This window comes from Trematomus bernacchii, unplaced genomic scaffold (assembly GCF_902827165.1).
Source record: "Trematomus bernacchii unplaced genomic scaffold, fTreBer1.1, whole genome shotgun sequence".
Taxonomy (NCBI): domain Eukaryota; kingdom Metazoa; phylum Chordata; class Actinopteri; order Perciformes; family Nototheniidae; genus Trematomus; species Trematomus bernacchii.
In genome coordinates this window covers 3,139,841-3,164,196 of record NW_022987950.1, presented here as the reverse complement: position 1 = coordinate 3,164,196, position 24,356 = coordinate 3,139,841, and the positions used below count along the sequence as shown (strand labels likewise).

Here is a 24,356-nt window from a genome sequence, read left to right as displayed (position 1 = left end):
CACTACAAAGCACCTTCACATGGTCACAATGTTTTCAGATTATCACAATACTTTGTTATTTAAAATATATTGATTATAACTGCTTTAGGTGCCCCATATGCAGCATCTACACACATTGGTCACATCTAGCTGTGTGCGCTGGTACCATTTTGTTCAGGTTACTTTGCTCAGCAACCAACCAGCAAACTGCAGCAGCTGATCTTTTCCCAGGCATTGTTTCTAAGACGTTTCTATTCAAAATGGTAAAAGCAGTGTTTTAGAAAATAAAGATGGCCGTGATAGTTTGTTCATCGTCACGTGATAAGAGTAGCAAGCTGCTGCCTTCAAGAAGTTCAACTACTTTAGAATTAGGGCACAGCTGTTGGAAAAAATAGGCTTTGTGCTTCACGATGGCATCACTTTCACGTTTAAGTGCGCCTTCCGCCTGTCTTCATTGACAGCAGTGGATTTGAGCGTGTAGAAAATGTGGCATGTGTACGATAAGCGAGTAAAATTAACCAAACATTAACGACTCTTTGAAATGCCCAAAATCCATCAGAAATCTGTCAGAATATGCAATTTAACCAAAATCTTCCATCAATATACAACTACAGAGGATGCACTTGTCTAGAAGGCTCTTATCTCCAGTGTATTAACTAACGTTAGAGAATGCAATGCCTTTAAGCTTCTTTGGCTCTAACAAAAAACCCTTTGACATCCAACGTCACAACAGCATGAATGAGTTAAAGCGGTCAGTGGGTGAAGTTGACGGGAAACATCCATCCTGTATTCCCACTGGGGGACAATATACCAGATTCAATCAGAAGATGGACAGAAATTACCATACAAGACGGAGGGGAGGGTCCCGGTACAGGACAGGGGTTGATGTGAGTGTGTGTCCGTGTCACTCAGAGGCTTCCTTTAATTAAGTTAGAGGGTATACCATTTCAGTTAAAGCATGGAGGCAGAGAGGACAGGATGAAAAGGAGGGATGAATGGAGGACGAGGATTGTGTTAACTCAATGACATTAAGAGGCAAAGAGGGCAAGAGTCACAGGGGGTGGTCTGTTAAGAAGCCCTCAAATGGAAGGTGATATTAAACTGATTCTGTGAAACACATTTTCATAACATATATTTGTTTTGTGAAACATTAGCTTACACTTTTTACGTTAGCTCTTCTTCTTCTTAACAGTACATTCAACATGCAGCTTTTTGACAGCCTGTTCAGTTTCATTTCAATTTCCCAATTCGGGATCAATTAAGTAAATCTAATATAAACCAGTTAGCTGAACTTTTTATAACACAATGTCAGTGCGTTAAAAAAATGTTTTCTATGAGAAAGTTCTGAGAACATTGAGATCACAGCCATTATTGAATAAGCCAAACCCTAACTGACCCTGACCCTTTTGTTTGCTTATTATAGTTAAATATGACAAGTTTTAGACCAAGTAGCAAAATTAAAAAACACCCAAAATAATCAGCACATCTCTTCCAGAATCTGATTCTAGGTTAAGGGTTAGGGTTAGAAGGTAATACAAAAAAAAACATTGACTTCTCTGTAATTGAAATATATATCTTCTTTGATAAGTATGTCTAATATCCCGGCTACTGTCCTGCTCTGAAGCCAAACTTTGACTTTCCTGTTTTCCCTTAAGGCTTAACAGAAGCCCACTCACTATATACGTATACCACTAATGGTCAGGGTATTGGCCATGACTCATGCAATATTCTCACTATCTGGCATGCATACCTCAGAGAAGCTTACAGGTCAGCAGATAAGCTGCACACAGCGTTAAAGAAGAGTGTTTTACCTTCCTCCTCCTCTGCGTCCGTCCTCTTCTTCACTCCCTCTTTATCTGCCACTATAGGAACAGATGGCTCCTTTCTCTTCTCTTGATTCTTCCCTAAGACCCCCACTCCCCACCCTCTGCCCCACCCACTGCCACACTGAGAGTACAAATGTAAGCGTTTGTGGAAGCAGTGTCTTTCCTTCACTTCAGAAGATCCAACCTCAGTTTCCTCACTGTTCCATCTGTGAGCTCTGCATCCCCGTCAATATGTAACATCAATGATCATAGATGCGTTGATTTGACATCATTCCGCTTTTCTAAAATGAAAAAAAGCACTCTCTGGAATCCTGCATTTGACCCGGGAGGATTAGTGAGTGTTACACAGCAAAGATGGGTTTAGATTTGTGTGTGCATGTTTCCCTGTGTGCAACATCTGCATGTGTATCTTCTCTCGTGTATTAACATTTTACACACAATCCTCTTAACATGCGGATTAAAAACTCAAATGAAGACGAACAGATTTGTCTCTCTATCTGTGTTTCCTCGTGTTCTCTCTCTCTGTGAGCCAACATAGCTTTCACTGTGATCTGTTTCTTTGAATACAGCTGCCTTCCATTCAACACTCTTGAAATAAAAAGCAGAGAACATGAAGTGGAATCGCATACTTGGAAGACGGAGTGCATATTATTAGTACCTTGGTATTGTCTATATGCCGATTCATGTTCAGAATAATATTCTCCATACATTCCTTGTAATCTGCTCTTTTACCGCAAAGAACAACACGTGTGAGGCTGATGTGATAGTGCAGAAGACACACATACAGACTTCAGAATCAAAATACTTGATTTCTCCTGGTGGGGACATTGGGTTTTGTGACAACTGCAATATTTTAGAATATAAATGTGGGTCCCACAGTAATATTGGGCCTGATAATAGACATGATATCATATTGCAAACGTTTTTTGCATTTCTTTAACCTGTTTCTGATGTTCATGTGCAATTTTAATATCTAGTAGGTAAGTGAGAGTTACCAAGAGTGAAGCTCAGGGGTCCTTTAGGGGAATCCTTAGTGCCGAGAGCAGCCTCGTGCATTGATGTACTTGTGTATTAAAGCTAAAGTGATGAAAAGTTGTATTGAAATATTGACACAAATGAATGTTGTATATGAAACTGTAACAAACTAGCGAAATGCAGATAATATATTATCATTTATCGGAATGTGAAATGTGTGTCACCCGCTATAGCTTGATTGGACTAATGCCTGTATTTGAGCCTCCTTTAACTGAACAGCGAGTTGTGTGAAAGGTGTCAGTACAGTATATGTGTTTAGTGGGTTAATAGTAAGCATACTTGTAGTATTCTATGTTTAATGTAAGTTTGAGCATGTGAATGAAAGTTTAGAATAAGACATTACTTATTGTAGCGTGCCCGGTGCAATTAACAAATGAAAAGGATTTGATTTGATAAACTTTCGACGCATGGAAGTCCCTTTTATGTCCATGTATGCAACATAAAAGAAATAAAAAGGGATATAAACATAAGAAGTTTACAGTATAGTACAAGTCTTTGTAGCCACAGGGACACAGTGGCTGAGGCACAGGAAGGAGGCAGGACGTCCTCCTCAGAGACCCTCTGAAGACTCAGACGCTCCTCCTTCTTCTCTATTGTTTACCCCTGCATCCCTTGTCATATGCCATAAATGCTCCAGTAATACAGCCTAAAAGACAACAATGAGTGTGTGTGTGTGTGTGTGTGTGTGTATGTGTGTGTGTGTGTGTGTGTGTGTGTGTGTGTGTGTGTGTGTGTGTGTGTGTGTGTGTATGTGTGTGGTGTGTGTGTGTGTGTGTTTGTGTGTGTGTGTGTGTGTGTATGTGTGTGTGTGTGTGTGTTTGTGTGTGTGTGTGTGTGTGTGTGTGTGTATGTGTGTGTGTGTGTGTGTGTGTGTGTATGTGTGTGTGTGTGTGTGTGTGTGTGTGTGTGTTGTGTGTGTGTGTGTGTGTGTGTGTGTGTTGTGTGTGTGTGTGTGTGTGTGTGTGTGTGTGTGTGTGTGTGTGTGTGTTTATCAAACCACCAGGGCTTTCAAAACATTTTCAGTATAGAAACTCTTAGAAGCGCACAGTTCACAACCTGCTCAGCAATATAGCAAACAGGCGAAGTGAGTGATTAGCTGGGAAATAGCAGATAACAAACAAAAAACACCAGCTGCTATTCAAGCTATTCATCTCAGGAGAACCAACCTGAGCTAATGCTAATGCTAATGTACTAATGGCTGATTCGCTATGTTTCTCCTCAGAAAATAAGTTCGAATGAAAACATGAATCAAAGTTTCTGGGGTGAAGGGAGATTTAACGTTTACTCTGTCACCATGACAACAGGCCACTTCCTCATGAATTCAGCGGCTGGGACAGGTCAAAAGGTCACTTGGTGGTAATGATGACAGATGAAGGGTTAGTGGCGGGGGGGGCGGGTGTTGTAAAGTATCTGAATGGGGCTGTGTGTCTGTGACTGTGTGCTTCATCTTGCTGTTGTCCATAGCAACAAAATGCTCTTTTTGGACTCCATGCTGACTCTTGTCTGAACGTCTGTGAAGTCATGCACTCATGGGACCTCTGTACATCTGCAATACAGTTAGAATTTTAAAAGACATTTAATATTGAAGTTGTAGTTGCTAAGACACGACTATATTCAATCTTTACAAGTGGAAGGAAATCAGATGATGGAATACACATGGAAAGATGTGCCTGGCTAATACACTGAACAAATGATATTGGTAATGGCCCGCCCTGCAGCTCCACAAAGAGAGCAGTGTTGAAAGGATAGTGATGAGCTACACATGTGGTCTCATTTATGGAATTACGCACTCCTTAGTTGATAATAAAAGGAAAGGAGTGACAATTTGCAACCGGACGAAAATAACTAGACCAAAGCAATTGGGAGATGTAAACCAACCCGCCCCCCTTAATATAATGCTGTTGAGCACAGAATTAGGCTACTAAACGCAAAAGCACGCTCCAAACGTAATGTCGAAATTGGAGTGTAAGACATCTTTTCAGAGTTAGTGTGTCTTTGCTCTGAGGTATACTAATGTAAAATATAAGATACACAAAACACAAAATATACCCTTTACAAATATGTTTTCTCACTGTTGTGTCATTTAAAGGAAATGGTTATAGATATGGAGTTGTTCTATGAGCTTATGTAGCTAGTTCAGCCAAGACAAACACTATTTATAGGAAGATTTTGTCGTGGATGTTCTCTTTATATAGCTATGGTGGTAAAGTAAACCGGCTCAGCTTCACTCTGAAAATAGCATTGTTGACTATAGAAAATTAAATATGGTCATAGTTTTTATGATCCATTTATGGTCTGATCAACCATTGCCCTGCAGCACTATTTTTTGTCCAAGCCAAAAAGTCATTAAACCTTATCATGCTGATTGGCTTCTTAGTCACTTTGGTTTTCATAAATCATCTTTTGTTACATTTATCCAAGCCTGTTTTTACAAATAGGTGGCACTAGAAGAGAGATTTAAGGATATCTGTTAAACTGCTCTGACCCTCGGAACATCTCTGTCAGCAGAGGCAGCTGGCCACGTGGAAATGGTCCTGGAAGAATAATGGAGCCTGCTTTTCAGGATATGTCAAGTTAACCTTGTAATGTGTTTTTGCTTAGGTTAAATATTTCTTCCAATTTATAATAATTTATAATTCTGATTTTGCGGAATGGATTATTGATTTAAAAACAACAATAATACTATTTATTTACAGATTTTCCAAAGATCTTATTAGGGATCAAGCAATTGTTAGTGTTAGCTTATGGACAGCACAACTGAACCGACTAGGCAGGTTACAAATAATTCTCAATCCCTGCACACCGCCGGATGTTGATGTTGTGATGTCATTAAATCATAACAATGTGGGGACACACTCCTGTGATTGGCTGAAAATGAAGTAAATATCTGATTGGCTATAGATATTTCCCTGATCAATTCTATTAAACCAAAAAAAACACACACAGATGCAGAGAAGTTCACACAAGAAAAGCAGTTTGTTAATTGCAGACTCAGCGGTTTGTGAATGTAACAACATCCAAATAAGTTTAAATTAAATTGCATTGCATTGCACATGCCTCTTAACGAAGTAGAACATTTGAATATATTAGGCTACCAACAAGATTACCCTAAAAGCAGCGACGCAAGGTATCTTACGCCGAGCAGGTACTTGCCGTACATTTTGTTATTTTTCTGACTGATAGCCGATAGTTAAATAATGCAATCTGCTAGGAAAACGGAAAGTATTGAAAAATCATGGAGATGCCGGGGATTGAACCCGGGGCCTCATACATGCAAAGCATGCGCTCTACCACTGAGCTACATCCCCATAAAGCTGATTAGGGAAAGTTCAATTATAACTACATGCACATGGTCATTGTTTCTCATGTTTAAACAGGTGAATTATGGTTATTATACTATTAATGAGCAAGGGAAGTTGTTGCGTTACACACACAGGACACAGGTAGCCTAATTCTTTCTATAATGTGACTTTTATCCAATAACTCGAAGTAGCCTACTCTTGATAAAATAAGTAACGTTACTACTCACCAAGGCTTTTAGGCTATAAACAGCTATGTAGCCTAGGCTACCACACAATACAACAAAACAAAATGAGAATTTGATCAATGCATTTCTATCATTATTTGTGTTCGTGCTGAAGCCTTCTCTTATTCTACCAGCCGGAGTCGCTGTTGCACTCCTTCATTCAGCGTTAGCACCTGGCAATGGGTCCCGCAACAGGTACCGTGTTCTGCACAGAATCCTTATTCATTGTTGGAAAGTTCACATGTACTGCCCACAGGAAGAGAGGTGTGAAGACAGGCATGCTTTGTGTTGTTTGTTGCTGGCATAGGGTAGAGTCACTAGGTGCTCTTTACCTGAGCGCTCACACACACCTTGCTGCCCGCTGTCACCGCACCTGCAGGTCGGAACACATACACGGACGGACCGACGCTGAGAAATGAAATGAGACTTTACTCCTTCAGATTTGGATGTGTTTTGGCGATCCTCAGTTTGGCGTCCATATCTTGGATTATATCGATTCCCAGTAATGAAGGTGAGCTGTCAGTGTATGGAGCTAATTTCCTGCCATAACTCCACAAACAAACTAAACAAGTTTTACAAATGTATGGGCTTAGATATGTCTCATAATTATTTGTGTGAACATACAAATAATTTGTGTGTAAATATGTGATTTGTAAATGTAAAACACCATCCACAAATGCATTTAAAAGATTTGCAAACTCACAAATACATTTGCAAATGTAAAACGGATCTGAAAATACGCAAAATATTTTTACAAATAAAAAAAAGATCTTTGAATATCTCTTGTTGTATTTGTCAACCAAAAATGCGCTTGTGGATCTCACATTTCTGCTTGTGGATCTCAAATCTCTGCTTGTGGGTCTCAAATCTCTGCTTGTGGATCGTCTTTTTACACACACGGAGTTTTGAGACAAACTTTCCGCCGGTCTCGGCTAAAATCTACTCGTCTCACTCGGTTATTTTCGGAAACAACGTGATGGCCTGCTGATGACGACATTTCCGCATGGTTTTCCAAGTAAGAGCATGATTGTTTGTTTAATGCGCTGTTTTTGAATGAACAGCGGAACGTTAGATGCATTATTTATCATCACCATCATCATCATGTTATAGTGATACAGTTAGTTTGTGTTAGTTTATTGGTTCAACTTTCTTCATTGTTTTTTGTGTATTCAGTCAAGCGGGTCAAAGTTACAAAGCACTTCACATCTTATTAATCGGCCTAGTTTTACCTTACCAATGCAGTGGTAAGGCTACATTAAATGTTATAATATTCATCGTGTCCTTTCTACTGTATATGCATATATTCCTGTCTATTGCTTTCATTTGTATTTAATGTTGTTATGTTTATATTTGTTTCCACACATTTATTTGTCTGTCTGTCTGTCTGAGGCCAATACTTAGAAAGGGTCAGTGTGCCGAAATAACTCCTAAAATTGCTGTGCAAACACTGTAAACAGGATAAATGTCTCAAAATGATGTCAATTATCTGCAAGTCAAATATGCATGTTTTGAGTAAAGTTAAAAGGAAGCTATGATTAACTAGATAGATAGCTAGATATTTGGATAGATATTTAAAAGATAGAATAAGATACACATATAATACAACTCAAATTTTAAAATGAACAGCAAATGTATACAACATTTCAAATAGAAAATACATATCAATAGAGTTTCTGAATAATACAAAGAAAATACTGAAAAACACCCAATCAATATATAATGCAAATAGTTTACATTGTTTACACTTGTTTGTGTGGCACTCTGTTTCTCTGTCTCAGTATTAGCATATACCTACTTTAGAAAAGTAAAAGTACTCCTTATTCACTCACCAATTTCAGCACCATATATTTTTAATTGATATATTATAATTATTGACACATTAATATGTTCATCACTTCAAAGTTGCATGTGCTCAAGGTGGGGTTAATTTAAAACACTTTATATACAGTACTACTGGGCAGTTCAACCTATAATACTATATTTGAGTGTTTTAGTTGATTTATATTTTGTATTGATAATCTAAATCAGCAAAGTAACTACATTTATAAAATAAAGGAAGTGGAGTAAAAGTATAAAGTAGCATAAAATGAATGAACTCATGGAAAGTACCTACATGTTTTAGCTAAGTACTTGAGTAAATGTACTTAGTTACATTCCACCACTCGGTATAAGATTAGCAAGGTTCCGATTGGGCTGTTGAGCTTGATCTGGTTTTGTTGAAACTTTGCATCAGGTCGTTGCTCTTGCTAATGTTGTGATGTTAATGTTGTTTATTTAATGTCTCCAGGCTCAGCGGCTCCGGACCTGCAGACCCTGTACCGGCGTCTGCTGGCGGCTGAGGAGCGGGCCGGGCAGGTGGGCCGGGACCTCAGCCGCATCTTGGAACGTCTGAAGAACATGTCCAAAGCCACAAACTCCACCAACTCCACCCAACCCCCCCGTAATATCTCCACCGCCAACTCCACAGGTGCTGTTCTACTTCAAATTAACAAGCATGCGACCAGAGGTGTAAAGTAACTAAGTACATTTAATCAAGTACTTAATTAAAATGTTGGGGGACTTGAATAGTACTTAAATTGTATATAACTTTGTACTTCTACTTCACTAGAATTCAGAGGTAAATCATGTACTTTGACTCCACTACATGTATGTAATACCTTTAGTTACTTTACAGATGTGGATGAATGATGTGAAATATAATCAAGTGTTAAATCAGACTTTAGTTCCACCTGGAGTAAATTCACAAGCTACCCTGCAGTATACAAAGTCATTCAAACTAGCTGCACCTTTACCAGCTTTGAGAACACTTTCATGATCAATCATTATAAAACATATCATATATATTATTCTGAAATGGACCAATCTGCACAATGAGCACTTTTACTGTCGCTACTTTAACTATATTTTGATGATAATACTTTTCTACTTTTACTTGAGTAACATTTTGAATCCAGGACTTTTACTTGTATCAGAGTATTCCTACACTCTGGTATTGCTACTTTTTAAGTACAAGATCTGAGTACTTCTTTCATCTCTGAACATGATGGGCTCTGGTTTGCAGGAGGCAGCTCAGTTCAACCCAGAAAAGTCATAGATATATAATATTAGTCCCCCAAAAACCTGCACTGTTCTTTTTTATGTGGGAAATAAGCATGAGACCTGCTGTGAACGACTAATACAATCAGGATTTTCATAGCTTAATTAGTGCGAATGCTGTGCATTCCACTATAGAGAGGCGAAGTCCCTCCCTTTCCGGTGGACCTCATGGGACCTTATTTCGGAAAAATTATGTATTTAAGTCAATGGTGAGAGAAAACGTATCTTTCGATCCCGTTTGAATTGTGCCATGAATTACACATATGATGTTTGTCAATCTTAAAAAATCATTTCCATGTCAAAAAAGTCACAGTTTGTCGTAAAACTGTTGAAATATAAGACTATGAAAAATACGCAACTAGAAAGACTACAAATCCCAGAGTCACGTAAGTGATGTCATAACTGATGTCACAATTGTTTTCCTCCACTAAATAAGAGATAGCTAAGATAACTTTAACAAGATGCCTGTGTGCTTAGTACCAGGTTGTTATCATACCAGCAATGGGTCTTGCTCGTTCTTTCGCTTCCCGTCTGATGAAAGGACCAGGAGTGGCTGGATCAAGTTAGCTAACTAGCTAGTAGCAAGCACGTTAGTTAGCATTACAGCCTTAGCCTTGTCATTTGTATTAGCCTTAACATGAAGTAACATTAAGTAACCCAAAATGTTAAACAGTAAGAGTAGTAGTCATATTTCGTGAACCCTTTGAAGAGTACTGTCACACCGGTGTGATCATTCTATAATACACAGTTTAAGCCCGGATGCCCCCGGGGGAGACATGCTAACGCTAACGCTACATTAGCATCGGCGATCTTTTCTACTTCATGCTATCTGCACAAATGGTTGACATTAAACATTAAAAAGATCAGGCAGTTCAGAGAGAATCAAAGGAAGGCAGGCAGGCAGCTTTGCATGACATTCTTCAGGACGTGTTTCATTGTGGTGATAGTGAGGGTAGTCAATCCCTTGTTTGGCAAGACAGTAGTGACGGCCATCTTGGTGACGTGTGTTGTTGTGCAAGACCAGAGATGTAGTTCATTGAGCGGTTTCACACAAAAAAGTCTTACCGGGGCCCCGGGGGCTGCGGATGAAGTAGGGATGAATATCGTGAGAGATGAAACAGGGACTGTAGAGAGTGTGGTGAGTGTGAGAGGGAAAAATGTGGAAACAGGTAAACGGGTGGAGGACGATGTAGCAGGACAGTTGAGGACCGGGGCTGCGGGACAGGTGGAGGCTGTTGGCACACAGCAGGAGCTGCCGTCTGGCTCTGGGCGGCAAAAAGAGCTTAAACAGGCTGCAGACAGTAATGAGGTGACAGAGATGGACACAGACGGTGAGGGCAGGGGCGGATCTACCGGGGTGGCAAAAAGTTGTGGCTCATCGGACATTTATGAGAGAAAATCTCTAATGTCCGAGTGCAAGTGAATGCAGCACAAGACGCGAGTCTTGTAACCCCTCCCCCGGGCCAGACGCGAGCATGGAAATATGATTGGCGGCAATTTCATTTGAACGGGGGGACGGCGCAAAACGAGAAGCATTCGGACCCAAGTAGACGGAAGGAATGAGGTATTTGCGGTCTACAATGACAGAGAAGAGACTGTCAAGTTTGGCTGTACTCAGCATTGAATCAAAACACACTAAAGCTTTGGATCTTAATAAGTTTGTGAGGCGTTTTGCTGAACAAAATGGTAATCGCCGCATTCAGCTGTAATAGGCATGCCAACTTGATGCTCTGCTCACGGATGACTCGATGAGCATAAAAAACTGTTAAGATGATGACCTTACGTGTGTAAATATATTTTTTTCTTTGTGGGGGTCTGCCCCCAAAAAACAGTTTTAAGTCCTGAGAAAGTCAAATAAGACGGTGTGTAAAACTACACTGCCCAGCCAAAAAGAAGTAACCACTTTGATGTAACTAGGCCAGTAGGTAAGGACTTTCCACTGGATAATAACTGCAGCGATGTGTATGTTTTAGCTGAATACACGTTTTTTTTAACCCTAAGTGTTGCAGTTAGTCACTTCTTTAATGTTTGTTCTTTCTGATGTAAAGTCCAGGTTGTCACTGTTTGCAGTAAAGTTGTGGGGCGCTGAACTGTTCCTTTGAATCTTTTGAATTTTGATACATGATATAATTACTTGTCTATCAAATTTGAAGGAGGGTGAGCAAGCATTTTGAGGAACATTCATCATTAACTCCTCCAAAAACTATAGTTTATTCAATAATAAATGAATATGTGAATCATAACAGTGATTGACAGCTGATAGGAATAATATGATTGTTAATAGTATCATATTAATTCCGACAAACATTGATGAGACAGTTAATTAATGTACTTATTGCAGCAGTCTGCATAGATGTGGTACCCCTGCTGGTCTAAGAGTGAAACAAACTCATTCAGTTATTGTTCAGTTAAAATTCATTCAATTATGTCTGCTACCTTATATATTTATATGTAAGGCTTTACTGATGTGCCACAATAATGTCACCTATGTTATTGAGTTAAAATATTAATATTGTGGCTTTCCAAGTGATTGATTGATATGACTGCTATTCAATCAGCATATACTTCTGCCAGGGGATGCCACCCCTCAAAATCTCTTGCCACCCCATGAATATTTGTCTAGATCCGCCCCTGGGTGAGGGGGATTCTGACTGTGTTTCAGTTGCAGATAGTCTCTCGCAGAAAGCAGAGATATATTCTTTGGAAGAGATTAATGTCTTTTTAAATGAGTCTTTTGGCAAGTCAGTGGAAGTGAGAGACTTTTTCCCTGACACTAACAAGTTTCTTCATACAGTGAGCACTCTTCAGAAAGTTTTAGGGTTAGACCTGCTGGATGAAAAGAAACGCTATCGTCTCAGGAAGCATGTAACTGCTATGAGAAAAGGTACGAAAGAAAGCAAAAGAGGGAAGAAACTGAAAAGGTGTAAATAATTTCAACATGATCATGCAACACTGGGTGTCTCCTCTCTGCTGTGTGTACCTGTCTGTTCTTTCTCTCTGTCTCCTTCCTCTAATGCAGGCTTTAAGGGTTGCTTCTTTAAACATGAACGGGGGTAGAAGTGCACAGAAAAGAGCTTTAGTGTTAGAGGTCTTTAATCAGAAAAAATTAGATGTGATATTTCTGCAGGAAACGCACAGTGATAGCCTGAATGAGACGGACTGGGGGATGTGGTGGGGGGGGTCAGTATGTACTCAGTCATGGCTCAAACCTTAGTGCTGGAGTAGCTCTTTTTTTCTCCCCCTCTCTAAATGTTAAGATGTGGTCCAGCACAGAGATAGTGGCAGGTAGAGCCTTGATGGTGAAAGTGGAACTGTTAGAGTTCATTTTCACTTTTATTAATGTTTATGCACCCAATCAGGGCCCTGCACGTGTATCTGTGTTTCAGTTATTACAAGACAAGCTAGACACTAGTGTACAGGGGGAGTGTGTTATACTGGGGGGGGACTGGAACGTTTGCACTAATGTCACTTTAGACAGAATCAGAGATGGAGTACTCGAGTCCTGGACTCGGACTCGACTCGGACTCGACTCGGACTCGACTCGGACTCGCGCATTATTGTTATTTCAAATGTGTGCTTTTCCTCTATATTTAACCTGCTAGCTACTTTATTATTGCTTGCCTTTTATCTGATATGTCACTTTAGCTGTAACGTTGTTGCGGGCCTAATAAAGGAATTCTGATTCTGACTCTGTGATCCAAATCTCTCCTTCCTGTGGACAGAAACAATTGGGCTGCAGTCAAAAAATGCTGGCCCCCAGATGTTCCTTCAGCCTAACATTTACCTGTACCTGCCCCCCTCAACTGCACCCAGACAGCCTCTGCCCCAATGTGCTGCTGGGACAGGGCCGCCGCGGAGGTATCGTATATAACCATTACCATTATTAAGTTTTCCTATCAAATCATGTTGATCTTACAATGTAAAATGTTTTGCTGACTCTGATATTGTGTGTGTGGTGTCAGTGTCCATGGTGCTGGGCATTCCCACAGTGAAGCGTGAGAAGCAGAGCTACCTGATCAGCACTCTCAGCTCTCTGTTCTACAGCCTGACCGCGTCACAGCAGCTAGACCTCCTCGTGATTGTCTTTGTCGCTGAGGTAAAACACACACACACACTCACTCACTCACTCACTCACTCACTCACTCACACTCACTCTCACTCACTCACACACTCACTCACTCACTCACTCACACACTCTCACTCACTCACACTCACACTCACTCACTCACACACTCACTCACTCACTCAACTTCACTCACTCACTCACATCACTACTCACTCACTCACTCACTCACTCACTAACTCACTCACTCACGCACTCACTCACTCACCTCACTCACTCACTCACTCCTCACTCACTCACTCACTCACTCACTCACTCACTCACTCACTCACTCACTCACTCACACACTCTCACTCACTCACTCACTCACTCACTCACACACTCTCACTCACTCACTCACTCACTCACTCACCACTCACTCACTCACTCACTCACTCACACACTCTCACTCACTCACTCACTCACTCACTCACTCACTCACTCACTCACTCACTCACTCACATATGATCATTGTCGGAGCAAACAATTCAGAGGTGGAAGAAGTACTCACATCTTATACTTGAGTAAAACTAGAAGTACTAGAGTGTAGGAATACTCTGTTATCAAGTAGAAGTATAAAAGTATTAGCATCAAAATATACTACTACTAAGTAGTCACCCCTATGAACATTGGCCCATTTCAGATAAAATATATATGATATGTTTTTTTTTTTACAATTATCTATGCATTAATGCAGGGGTGTCCAAACTACGGCCCGGGGTCAACTGACGCTTTTTGTTCAATTTGAATTGGCCCTTAGCTAATTCTAAAAGTATAATGGAGTACAGTTTGGCCCACACCTGAAAGCTTGTCTTAAAATTAAATAAAGGGCGGTACCGGCCGTCAGCGAACCGAACCGGCCATCAATGGCCCACTGACGACCGGCCGTTCTGTGATTCTCCAGAACACACAGATGGCCAGTCCGCCCCTGCCTCTGGAGAGCTGTGATGGAGGCTGTTCTCTTAACCCTGTAAGGCCCACTGTTGTAATTTTACAACATTACTTTAAGCTATCCTAAAAAAAGTCAGTAAATGTTTTGTTTTTTTAAAGACAACATTTACATAGTCAATAGGTCCTTTTGCTCAGCCTCACAATGCCATTGGGTAGTAAATGTGTTTATAGGTCCTGCCCTCTGGCCATACACTCACAAAACTTCAGAATCTTCAAACGATAAACATCTCTTTGTTTTATTGGACTGGATTTGTCAGATTCAAGTAAGTAAAATGCCTCAAATATTTTTTTTTGTGATTATTACAATGTCTAGAACATTTACATATTTAGTTTTTGTGGAATACATTCATCAAATTTGATTTTGAGCAGCTTATTATATTACATTACATGTTACTTGTTAGACGCTTTTATCCAAAGCGACTTACATACTCAATACTGTGGGCAATCCCCACAGGAGCACTTTGGGGTGAAGTGTCTCAGGGACACAACGACATGCTGACTGCAGTGGGGTTTGAACCTGTGTCTTTGTTGTAATATTACAACACTGGGTCAGTGTGGTAGTCAAAATAGCATAAGCACCTGGAGATTGCCCTTCTTATATGTTCACATATGGAAATAAAACACAAATAGAAATATAATGTCTTTGATAATTCACTATAACTAAGTTCTAAATGTGTCCTCTGTTAAGATTTTGAATTAAGACCAGAATTTAATAAATTAATACATTATTTCTGATAAAAGTATGTGAAATTATATCTCTAGCAATATTTTAAACTCTACTTGTATCTTATCAGTTGATTAGTTACAACAATTAATTTAACTCTTCTCTGGTTCTGGCAGAAACAGTTCTTTCTGAAATGTGTTGGGACACTTGGATGTATCCTTTTTAGTATGATAATTAACCTGTTAGCATGAGCCAGACAGCATTGTGTGACTTGTTGAACTGGTTTACCTGCATGTGTGGGTGTAGGTATTCCTTTTATTAGGATAATAGGCAGGATTGTGTGACTTGTTGAACTGGTTTACCTGCATGTATGGGTGTAGGTATTCCTTTTATTAGGATCATAGGCTAAGCCAGAAATGTCTGGAGTCCGTATGTATTGGGAGACAGACACACGGTACCCCCCTGTTTCTGATGTGATGGCACGCAACAGATTCCAATATCTGTTGACATCATTACATTTTGTAAACAACTTGACAGTGTCAGAGATGGAAAAGAAAGACAAACTCTGGAAACTCAGACCCTGGCTTGATACATTCAGAGAGAAATGCCTGCAGGTGGTACCAGAAGAACACAACTCTGTGGATGAGATGATGATTCCTTTCAAGGGGAAATTCAGCAGCAGGCAAGCCACACCCATGGGGGTTCAAAGTGTGAGTGAGAACTGGAATCTCTGGAATGATCTGTGACGTTGATGTGTACCAAGGCAGTGTCAATGGGATACGAGCCAAGTCTGAACTTGGATTGTCGGGTGATGTTGTGATGAAGCTTGCCTCCACGCTTCCAGTAGGTCAGAACTATAAGATCTACGCAGACAACTACTTCACCTGTGTCCCATTGGTAGTGAAGCTCCTTGATCACAGGATTCATTATGTGGGAACAGCCAGGCAGGTGCGCTTACCCAACTGTAACCTTGAAGAGGAGAAGAGCTTGAAGAAAAAAGGGAGAGGAAGCTTTGACATCCGAGTGGAGACCAACCACAACATCTGTGCTGTCAAATGGTATGACAGCAGAGCGGTCACACTTGTCTCCTTTGCTGGACCACACCCTGTGCAGTAAAGACATATTACTGTATGTATCAGAGTGTGGCTGCCTCCTCTGTTACTCATATCAATATCTTACCAATAGTAGATGGGGAATGTGACTCCACCTCTAAAACGGTTATCCTAAAGCATTGATTACAAAGTGAAATGGGAAACAGAAAAAGCTGGTAAAACGAGTGATACACACACACACACACACACACACACACACACACACACACACACACACTGACACACTGGCCTTTAACTCGGAAGGACTTGTTCCATTTACACTGATATTGAGATGAGATCTATACCACTTCCACGATTGTTGTAATCTGATGCTACTTTAGCTTTTTGTATTAACAGTTCAGTTTCTGTATGGTTTAAGCGAACAAGCTAACATGCTAATCAATAGGCTTCAGGAGCTGTTAGGCCAGTTTTGCAACATTGAACTGAAACCAGCTAGCTGTTTCCCCATTCTTCCAGTCTTTATGCTAGGCTAAAAGTACTATACTTAAGTGCAATTTTGAGGTACTTGTACTTTACTATTTCCATTATATGCTACTCTGTACTTTTACTCCACTACAGTTCAGAGGTAAATGGTGTACTTTTACTCCACTACAATTATTTAATACCTTTAGTTACTTTACAGATTTGGATTAATGATGTGAAATATAATCAAGTCAAATCTTACTTTAGTTCCACCTGGAGTAAATTCGGTTGGAATTTTCTTTTGCAATACAAAGGTTCACTTTTATTATAGATGTAATACAAAATTATAAGCTGCACTTTGGTATTGGATTCACAACGGTTTTATTAATACGAGCGCTCCACACATATCTGAAGTAATAAACTCTTAAAAGCAAACTTTCCCACATTGTTATCTACGTTTCCTCTCATAAATAAATAAATAAATAAATCATGAGCAATGATTGAAGCCTGGAGTAGTCTGCACCTGTTTTTATTCCTCCACGACAGTGTTGTAGTCAAGTCACCAATTCACGAGTCCAAGTCACTCTCGAGTCACCACTCTTCAAGTCCGAGTCACCTAGGGAGAGTCGAGTCCGAGTCATCATTACCTGTGTTCGAGTCCGAGTCCAAGTCCGAGTCACCTCAGAAGAGTCCAAGTCAAGTCCGAGTCACAAGTCTTCATGTATTAATCTTCGTGGATATATGTGTTGTAATGTAGCTGCTCCTCTACATTGCTTTTATCCTGTCATGTTATACTAATCTGTCTATTGAACTGCTGTGAAGCCAGTTTGGCTACAATTCTTGTAATAGTACTATACAAATATAAAGCGTATTACTAATATTAATATTATTATTATTATTATTATTGTAAATGACCTATAATATGTCTAACTATATTTAAAATTAGTTACCTTTTAGAGAAGTGATTATATTTGTATGCCAATATTTTCGTTTTGCACTTTTATTTTGATAGTAATAAGATCGGGACTCTTATTTTGAAGGAACTTTTACCGGAAGTCAATGGTCAACGGAGCAGTGTAAACACACATGTATAATGATGGATAAGATGTTCAGGCTCGGGGCGCAGATGGCAGCCAGTAATCTTGGTGTGTTGGGAGTGTCGCTGATTACCCCTCAGCAGGACACCTCCGCCCCCCCACCTGAGGGCGGGAGTGATTACTCGGACCACTGCGTGGGCCAGATGAATAATCTGGTCCACGGTATGGCTACCGCAGCCGGTCGTGTGATGTCCCTGGCCACCGTGGCGTCGCATCACGTGTGGCTAGGTCTGACCGCACTGGCCAAGAAAGACCGAGACGATATCCTTGGGACCCCCGTTGCCACGGAAGGGCTCTTCGGATCGATATCCTCGATTGGTTCACAACCATCGACCTGAAGGACGCTTACTTTCATGTCGAGATTGCTCCGAAACACAGAAAGTATTTGCGTTTTGCCTTCCAGGGTGTAGCCTACGAGTACAACAGGCTACCGTTCGGCTACTCCCTATCCCCACGCACGTTCAGCAAATGTGTGGCCACAGCGCTCCAGCCGCTGCGTGGCCGTGGCATGAGAGTTTTCTTTTATCTGGACGACCTCATAGTCATGGCTGGGTCCAGGGAACGGGCAATATGTTACACAGCCCAATTGATCCTACACCTAACCAAGTTGGGTTTTGCGATCAATTGGAAGAAGAGCACCCCCATACCTCACCAACAGGCGTTGTATTTGGGAGTGGTGCTCGATGCAGGCAGGCTACGTGCCACCCTGTTAGAGAGCAAACAGGCATCCTTGCTTCGGGCAGTTTGCAGACTGCGACAGGGGGCAACAGTGACAGCTTTAACTGTCATGCAGACTCTGGGTCTCATGGCGGCTGCTCACGTTGTGGTCCCACTTGGGTTACTGCATATGCGCCGCCTGCAGAGGTGGTTCTCCAGCCTGCGTTTCGATCCCAAGAGACACAAACGGCGCCTGGTGACCATCCCCCCTCAGTGGAGGGCAACCTCTGGGACGGGTGACCTCCTACATCACAGTGTTTACGGACACATCCGGAACAGGATGTGGAGGGACCTGCCTGAAGAGGGCTATAGGTGGGCGCTGGTCTCTAACAGAGACACGGCACAGCAACCTCCTAGAGCTACGGGCAGTAGTGTTAGTCCTCCAGCATTTCAAACCCTTAATTCAGGGGAGACATGTAATGGTCAGGAGCAACAACAGCACCACAGTCGCATATATCAACAGGCAGGGCGGAGTCCGCTCCGCCGCTTTGTTGACCACAGCGGAGAAACTGTGGTTATGGGCTTCAGAGGTGGTATTATCTCTGAGAGCCCTCCACATTCCGGGTCTGGAGAACAGGGGGGCCGACCTCATGTCGAGGGGCGGACCCCTGCCAGGCGAGTGGGCGCTTCACCCGGAGGTGGTGAAGTGGATCTGGGCCCGGTTCGGGACAGCAGAGGTGGACCTGTTCGCCAGCCAGCGCAACATCCACTGTCCCCTGTGGTTCTCCATGCGTTTGCACACGAGCCATGGCCAAGGAAGCTGCTCTACGCCTTTCCACCGTTGTGTCTCATTCTCCCTCTCCTGGGGAGAGTGAGGCGAGAACGTCTGGCAGTCATCCTAGTAGCGCCGGATCGCGTTGGGGCTCCGTGGTACTCAGAGATTACACAGATGAAGGTGGTCTAGCCCTGGGCGCTTCCCCAGTTCTGCTGGGCGATGTCTCAAGAGGCAGGTGCAATCAGGGCGTTACCCACTCTGGGCCAACCTCTCCAGGCTTGGCTCCTGAGAGGGACAGGCTGAGACAGGATGGATTGTCTGACAGTGTTATTCAGTCGATCCAGGCAGCTAGAGCTGGATCCACCACAGCCTGTTACAGGCCAAAGTGGCTTGGATTCCAGCAATGGTGTGAGGAGCGGAAAATTGAGCCCCTATCTTGTGAGTTGGGATCTATTTTGTCGTACTTACAGTTATTGGTGGACAGAGGGCTTGCTCATTCCACAGTGAAAGTGTATGCAGCAGCCATCTCGTCCTGCCATGAGGGATTTGATGGCAGGTCAGCCTTTTCTCAGCCATTAATGTTGCGGTTTTTACGGGGGGTCAGGAGGCTGCGCCCAGTAGTGCACGCCTCCGCCCCGCAGTGGGACCTGCCGTTGGTGCTCGAGGCTCTGGTCTCCGAAACATTTGAGCCTCTGGAGCTCTCCTCCCTGAAAGCACTGTCGTGGAAGACAGCATTGCTACTTGCCTTAACGTCAGCCAAAATAGTGTCCAAGTTAACCGCTCTATCGGTGCACCTGAGTTGTTTGATGATCCAGGGTGACCAGAGTGGGGCGACACTCAGACCGAACCCCTCCTTTGTGCCCAAGAGCCTAAGGAGTGCGTTCAGGTCGAGGGCTATTCAGTTTGGGGGGCTTTCATCTTCCACCCCATAGTGGGGCGAGGGAGGCTAAATTGCCTTATGTAAAGTGGACCTATCATGCTATATTTAAATGATATATTGTAGAGCCATACCTATATAAGGTATATTTATACGTTTCTGTTTTCAAAATACCAAACAGATCATGCATTTTAGCCATGCCTCATTTCGCTCTATGTGCTGTTTGCTGTCTACGGGGCTGATCTCTGTGAGCTGCAGCTGACCACGCCCCCCTGCAGGAGAGGGGAGCCGTGCTCTGATCAAGTCAAGAGGGGAAAAAAAGCCACAGCGGAGAATAAACAGAAGGGTAACCATGGTAACTATGGGCGGGAAGTCTTCTTCGCTGCTTTTGTGGCAGACTACAGCGCCACTTACAGGCCTGGAATATGTACTACATGTATATGTACTCCAGCGCTTTCGAGCGGCAATGGCCGGCCGTGGCCCAACCCCACATTCCCCTGATAGGTGGAGATTTGGCCCAATAGCCGTAGCGCCACTTCTGTGACGTCATTGAAGTGTTCAAATCTGGATCAGTTTTTATCAGATCCGTTGCAGCCCCTTTTTTAGAGATTTGGGTATGGAGGAAAATAGAGAGGGTTGTGTTTTCTGACACTTGGTGAGTTCCCTGGAACAACGGGGACACATATTCATGTATAAAAGACGTACAAAAGTGCATTTTACATGATAGGTCCCCTTTAAACAGCCTTATTTAACGGCGTGAGTGTGGAGGACATATGCACGGCGGCGTCTTGGTCAACGCCAGGCCCCTCCATAAAGTTTTATCTCTTGTACATGTCTGGCTCCTTTTCATCGTCTGTGCTTGCTGGGGCAACGCAGGACTGGTGAGGAGGGAGGGGGGCTGTGGGTCAGTGGGCATCTGACCTCCTCCTCGGGCGTAATGCCGTGACGCGCGCTGGGCCCATAGGGGCTGGAGGACTCTTTCCCCCTGCTTAGGGCAGGAGGGGGGAGTCCTCCACGTCACAGCACACCTCCGCGGGGTAAGCGTGTCAGGGTGTCAGCCGCAGCCCCAATTTTTCTCCATGGTTACGGCCGAGGGAGAGGTGAGTGAGGCGCAGCGGCTGCTAACCAGAAAGCCGGTCAGAGACAGTGAGATGGAACAGTGTTGTTGTGGGACGACAGCGCGTGTATACATCGGGGCTCCGCCCACTGTACCCATAGAGTCCAGTAGATGGCGGAGCCTGTGAGAGATATAACGAGGGGTAACCCTTGTTATATAAACACAGGCGGAGCCCTCTACTCAGGGGCCCTGTCTGCCCTATGCTGCTTGCTGAATAGAAGTGTAGGATGACAGTCAGGAGGCGAGGCCTCCTTTTATGCGGTGAGATGCGCGCGCATTCAGGTAGGCCCGCCCCGGGGCCGGCTACGTCTAGAAAGTCTCAGTGGATGAATGCTTGCATGATAGGATCAAGGGGAGTACCCATAGAGTCCAGTAGAGGGCTCCGCCTGTGTTTATATAACAAGGGTTACCATACGTAACCCCTCGTTTTGTTCTTGAATCAACTTTTTTTATGAAAAGTAATTTCCCTTTTCCAGAAATCTCAACAGAAAAGGTTTGGCAAGACTAATACATTTCTAATATTAAATAAATGAAAACCATTCACAGTTAAGAATTAGATATTAATTATTAATGCCATAAATGATTGCATACATTTACAGTTTCTTATTTCTCCAGTATGATAGCTGTCAAACAGAAGTTAAATCCATTTCTCACTTAATCTAAGAATGTACTTAACCCAATACAACGATTTCTTCTCAAATAATCGGGAAATTACAATAACAATTGTAATAACATTAACTCATCTCTCTCGTTCAGATGAATGTGGTCGGTTTTTTTTCTTTGCGAAACGCCGCTGTGTCAAATGTCTTACTTTGCTTGCTGTACGTAGCTGTCCAATATGGAGAAACAACTTGCGCTTGCGCAGTGCAAATCAGGCAGACATGCAAATCGGGAGTAACAGTCCCCACCACCAAGAATAATCTGTTTTCTGTTGTTCTGGCCTGGTGGTCTGTATGCATCACTCAAAAAAGTGTCAGACACAAAAACATGGCCGACAGACGCTCATTGATGCCTCCAGCTTGAACGATGTCTGATAATAGGCTTGGTGCATCAGGACATAGGATGGTCAAATCTTCAACTTCGTGTTGTTCTATTGTCACGTCCAACAGTATTGGCATTTTGACAATTTCTGAAACAATTGAATAAACCCTTTTTATTTAGTAATAATAATGGCTTTTGGTTGTTTTTGCCTACGGAGTGTGGACTGGTAGCTAGAGAGGTGCCAGTTCACCTCCTGGGCCCTGCCGAGGTGTCCTTGAGCAAGGCACCAAACCCCCAACTGCTCCGGCACCGGACTGCCCTTTTGCTCTACCACCTCTTCATCAGTGCATGTATATACTGTAGGTCCTGTTTGTGCAGGTGTGTGTGTATTTCGGCCTATGTGTGTAATTGTAAACTAACACTAGATTGAAAAACTGAATTTCCCCTCAGGGATTAATAAAGGTCCATCTTTATTTTAATCCTGATTTACTTCATCACTGACTTTCTCCTGTTTCTCTCCCTGTCCCAGACGGACTCAGACTATGTGGGCAGCGTAGCAGAGACCATCAAGACCAAGTGAGTGATTCTGGAATGCCTCACATATGGGGCACCACCTTAAAGTTGGTTCATGTCTTCTGTTAGCCTCTTACAGCATTTAGCCTCTTTAGAATGTTTTACTTGAAATGTTTCTAAAAGGTTTTTCAGTTAAATAAATAACCCCATTGGTTACATTTGGAAGGGTTCGACTTGTTTTCCCTGCTCATCCTGTACTTTGGTTCATTTCTTATCCAGTGTTGGACCATTCTAAAAGGGTGATCACTTTATGAATGACTAACCCCAAATAAAAAAAATGTGAGTTCTTAGTGGCATCTTGAAAACAAAGGTAAAAAACAAGTGAAGGCATTTCCGTGTCTCTTCTTTTTCATGTTACCCACTGGCTATGAAATCCATCCGAAATGTATCTTGCTTTTGCTCACGTGATCAGATTTGTTTCTCTTATCATACTGCATAGACTTCATGATCACAGTACAAGCAGCTGCAGTTGTGATCTGTCTGATCTATATACAGTCCAGCAGCAATGCACAATGTGTGCTTTTAGACCTTACACTAACATGTGATTTCTTTATTTGAAACGGATTGAATGGGCTCACAAAGCTAGTGTAATGTCCAAACATCTTTATGCCTTGTGTCATGTAATGCAACTGTAGAGTAAGTAAAACACATTTTAAGTTTCCGACAAGATCACAATTGGGAAGCCATTGGGACAATGTGAGCATTACCCTCCAGATGTGGATTCAAACCCATAAAGACTGCCAAAGCATCATAGGAGCTGAATAGCATTGTTCACTATAGAGCACGAGCGCTAGGCTAAAAGATAAAAAAAGGAAGTGGGATGATGTGGAAAACAAGTAATGATTTCACACATTATTTCCTGTTTGAAATGCGCCCTCAGATGTTCACCTGTGTCCTGTTGTTAAAGGTCACCCATCATGCAAAATGCACTCTTTGATGTCTATTATACATAAATATGTGTCCCCGGTAGGATTAAAGGTGGGGTAGGTAAGTTTGAGAAACCGGCTCGAGATACACTTTTTGTTATATTCCATGGAATGCTCTTAACATCCCGATAGCAATGAATATCTTAAGTGCTTTGACAAAAAATCCATAAAAAAATGTCATCTGTGGAAGCCGTAGTACTGTAAAAAGTAGGGATGCTCCGATCGCCAATTTTGGGACCGATCGCCGATCCGATCGAGTGGGCGGGGCCTAAATGGAAGATTGAAACATCACTTTAAATCTTCCATTTAAAGTGATGTTTAAAACTCAGTTAATGGGGCTCATTCACTGGAGCTTCCACAAACAACAATCAACTTAATTATTACATTCAAATTATGTATATTATTCAAGTTTACATTCACTTTGGATAATAACACGGGAGAAATGAGCAAGCGCTCTCTTTTCCTCTCTCTCCCTCTCTCTCTCCCCCTCTCTCCCCCTCTCTCTCCCCCTCTCTCCCTCTCCTGACAGCCCGTCAGTATCGTCTCATGCAGCTCACTGGTCCAGTAATGTGTGAGGCCGACAGTGAAGAATAAACATATTTATAACTAGTTTAGCTTGTTCCAGAGGTAGATAAAATAGCTAAGTGTGTTAGGTCTAAC

At 42.3% G+C, this 24,356-nt stretch overlaps 1 protein-coding gene and 1 non-coding gene across 2 annotated transcripts in view; one reads left to right on the top strand and one right to left on the bottom strand.

Annotated features, from left to right (window-relative positions):
- Positions 1-6,076: 6,076 nt before the first annotated feature.
- trnaa-ugc lies at positions 6,077-6,148 on the bottom strand. The gene has a single exon. It is a non-coding gene; the product is annotated as a tRNA-Ala (tRNA).
- Positions 6,149-6,623: 475 nt separating this feature from the next.
- The window catches only part of LOC117470861 (alpha-1,3-mannosyl-glycoprotein 4-beta-N-acetylglucosaminyltransferase B-like), a 37,835-nt gene continuing 20,102 nt past the window's right edge, over positions 6,624-24,356 (top strand). Inside the window, 6 exon segments of the mRNA XM_034115743.1 lie at positions 6,624-6,877; positions 8,654-8,833; positions 13,185-13,260; positions 13,262-13,320; positions 13,425-13,558; positions 22,727-22,773. Of these exon segments, the coding sequence (XP_033971634.1) occupies positions 6,787-6,877; positions 8,654-8,833; positions 13,185-13,260; positions 13,262-13,320; positions 13,425-13,558; positions 22,727-22,773 (587 nt within the window). The 5' untranslated portion in view covers positions 6,624-6,786.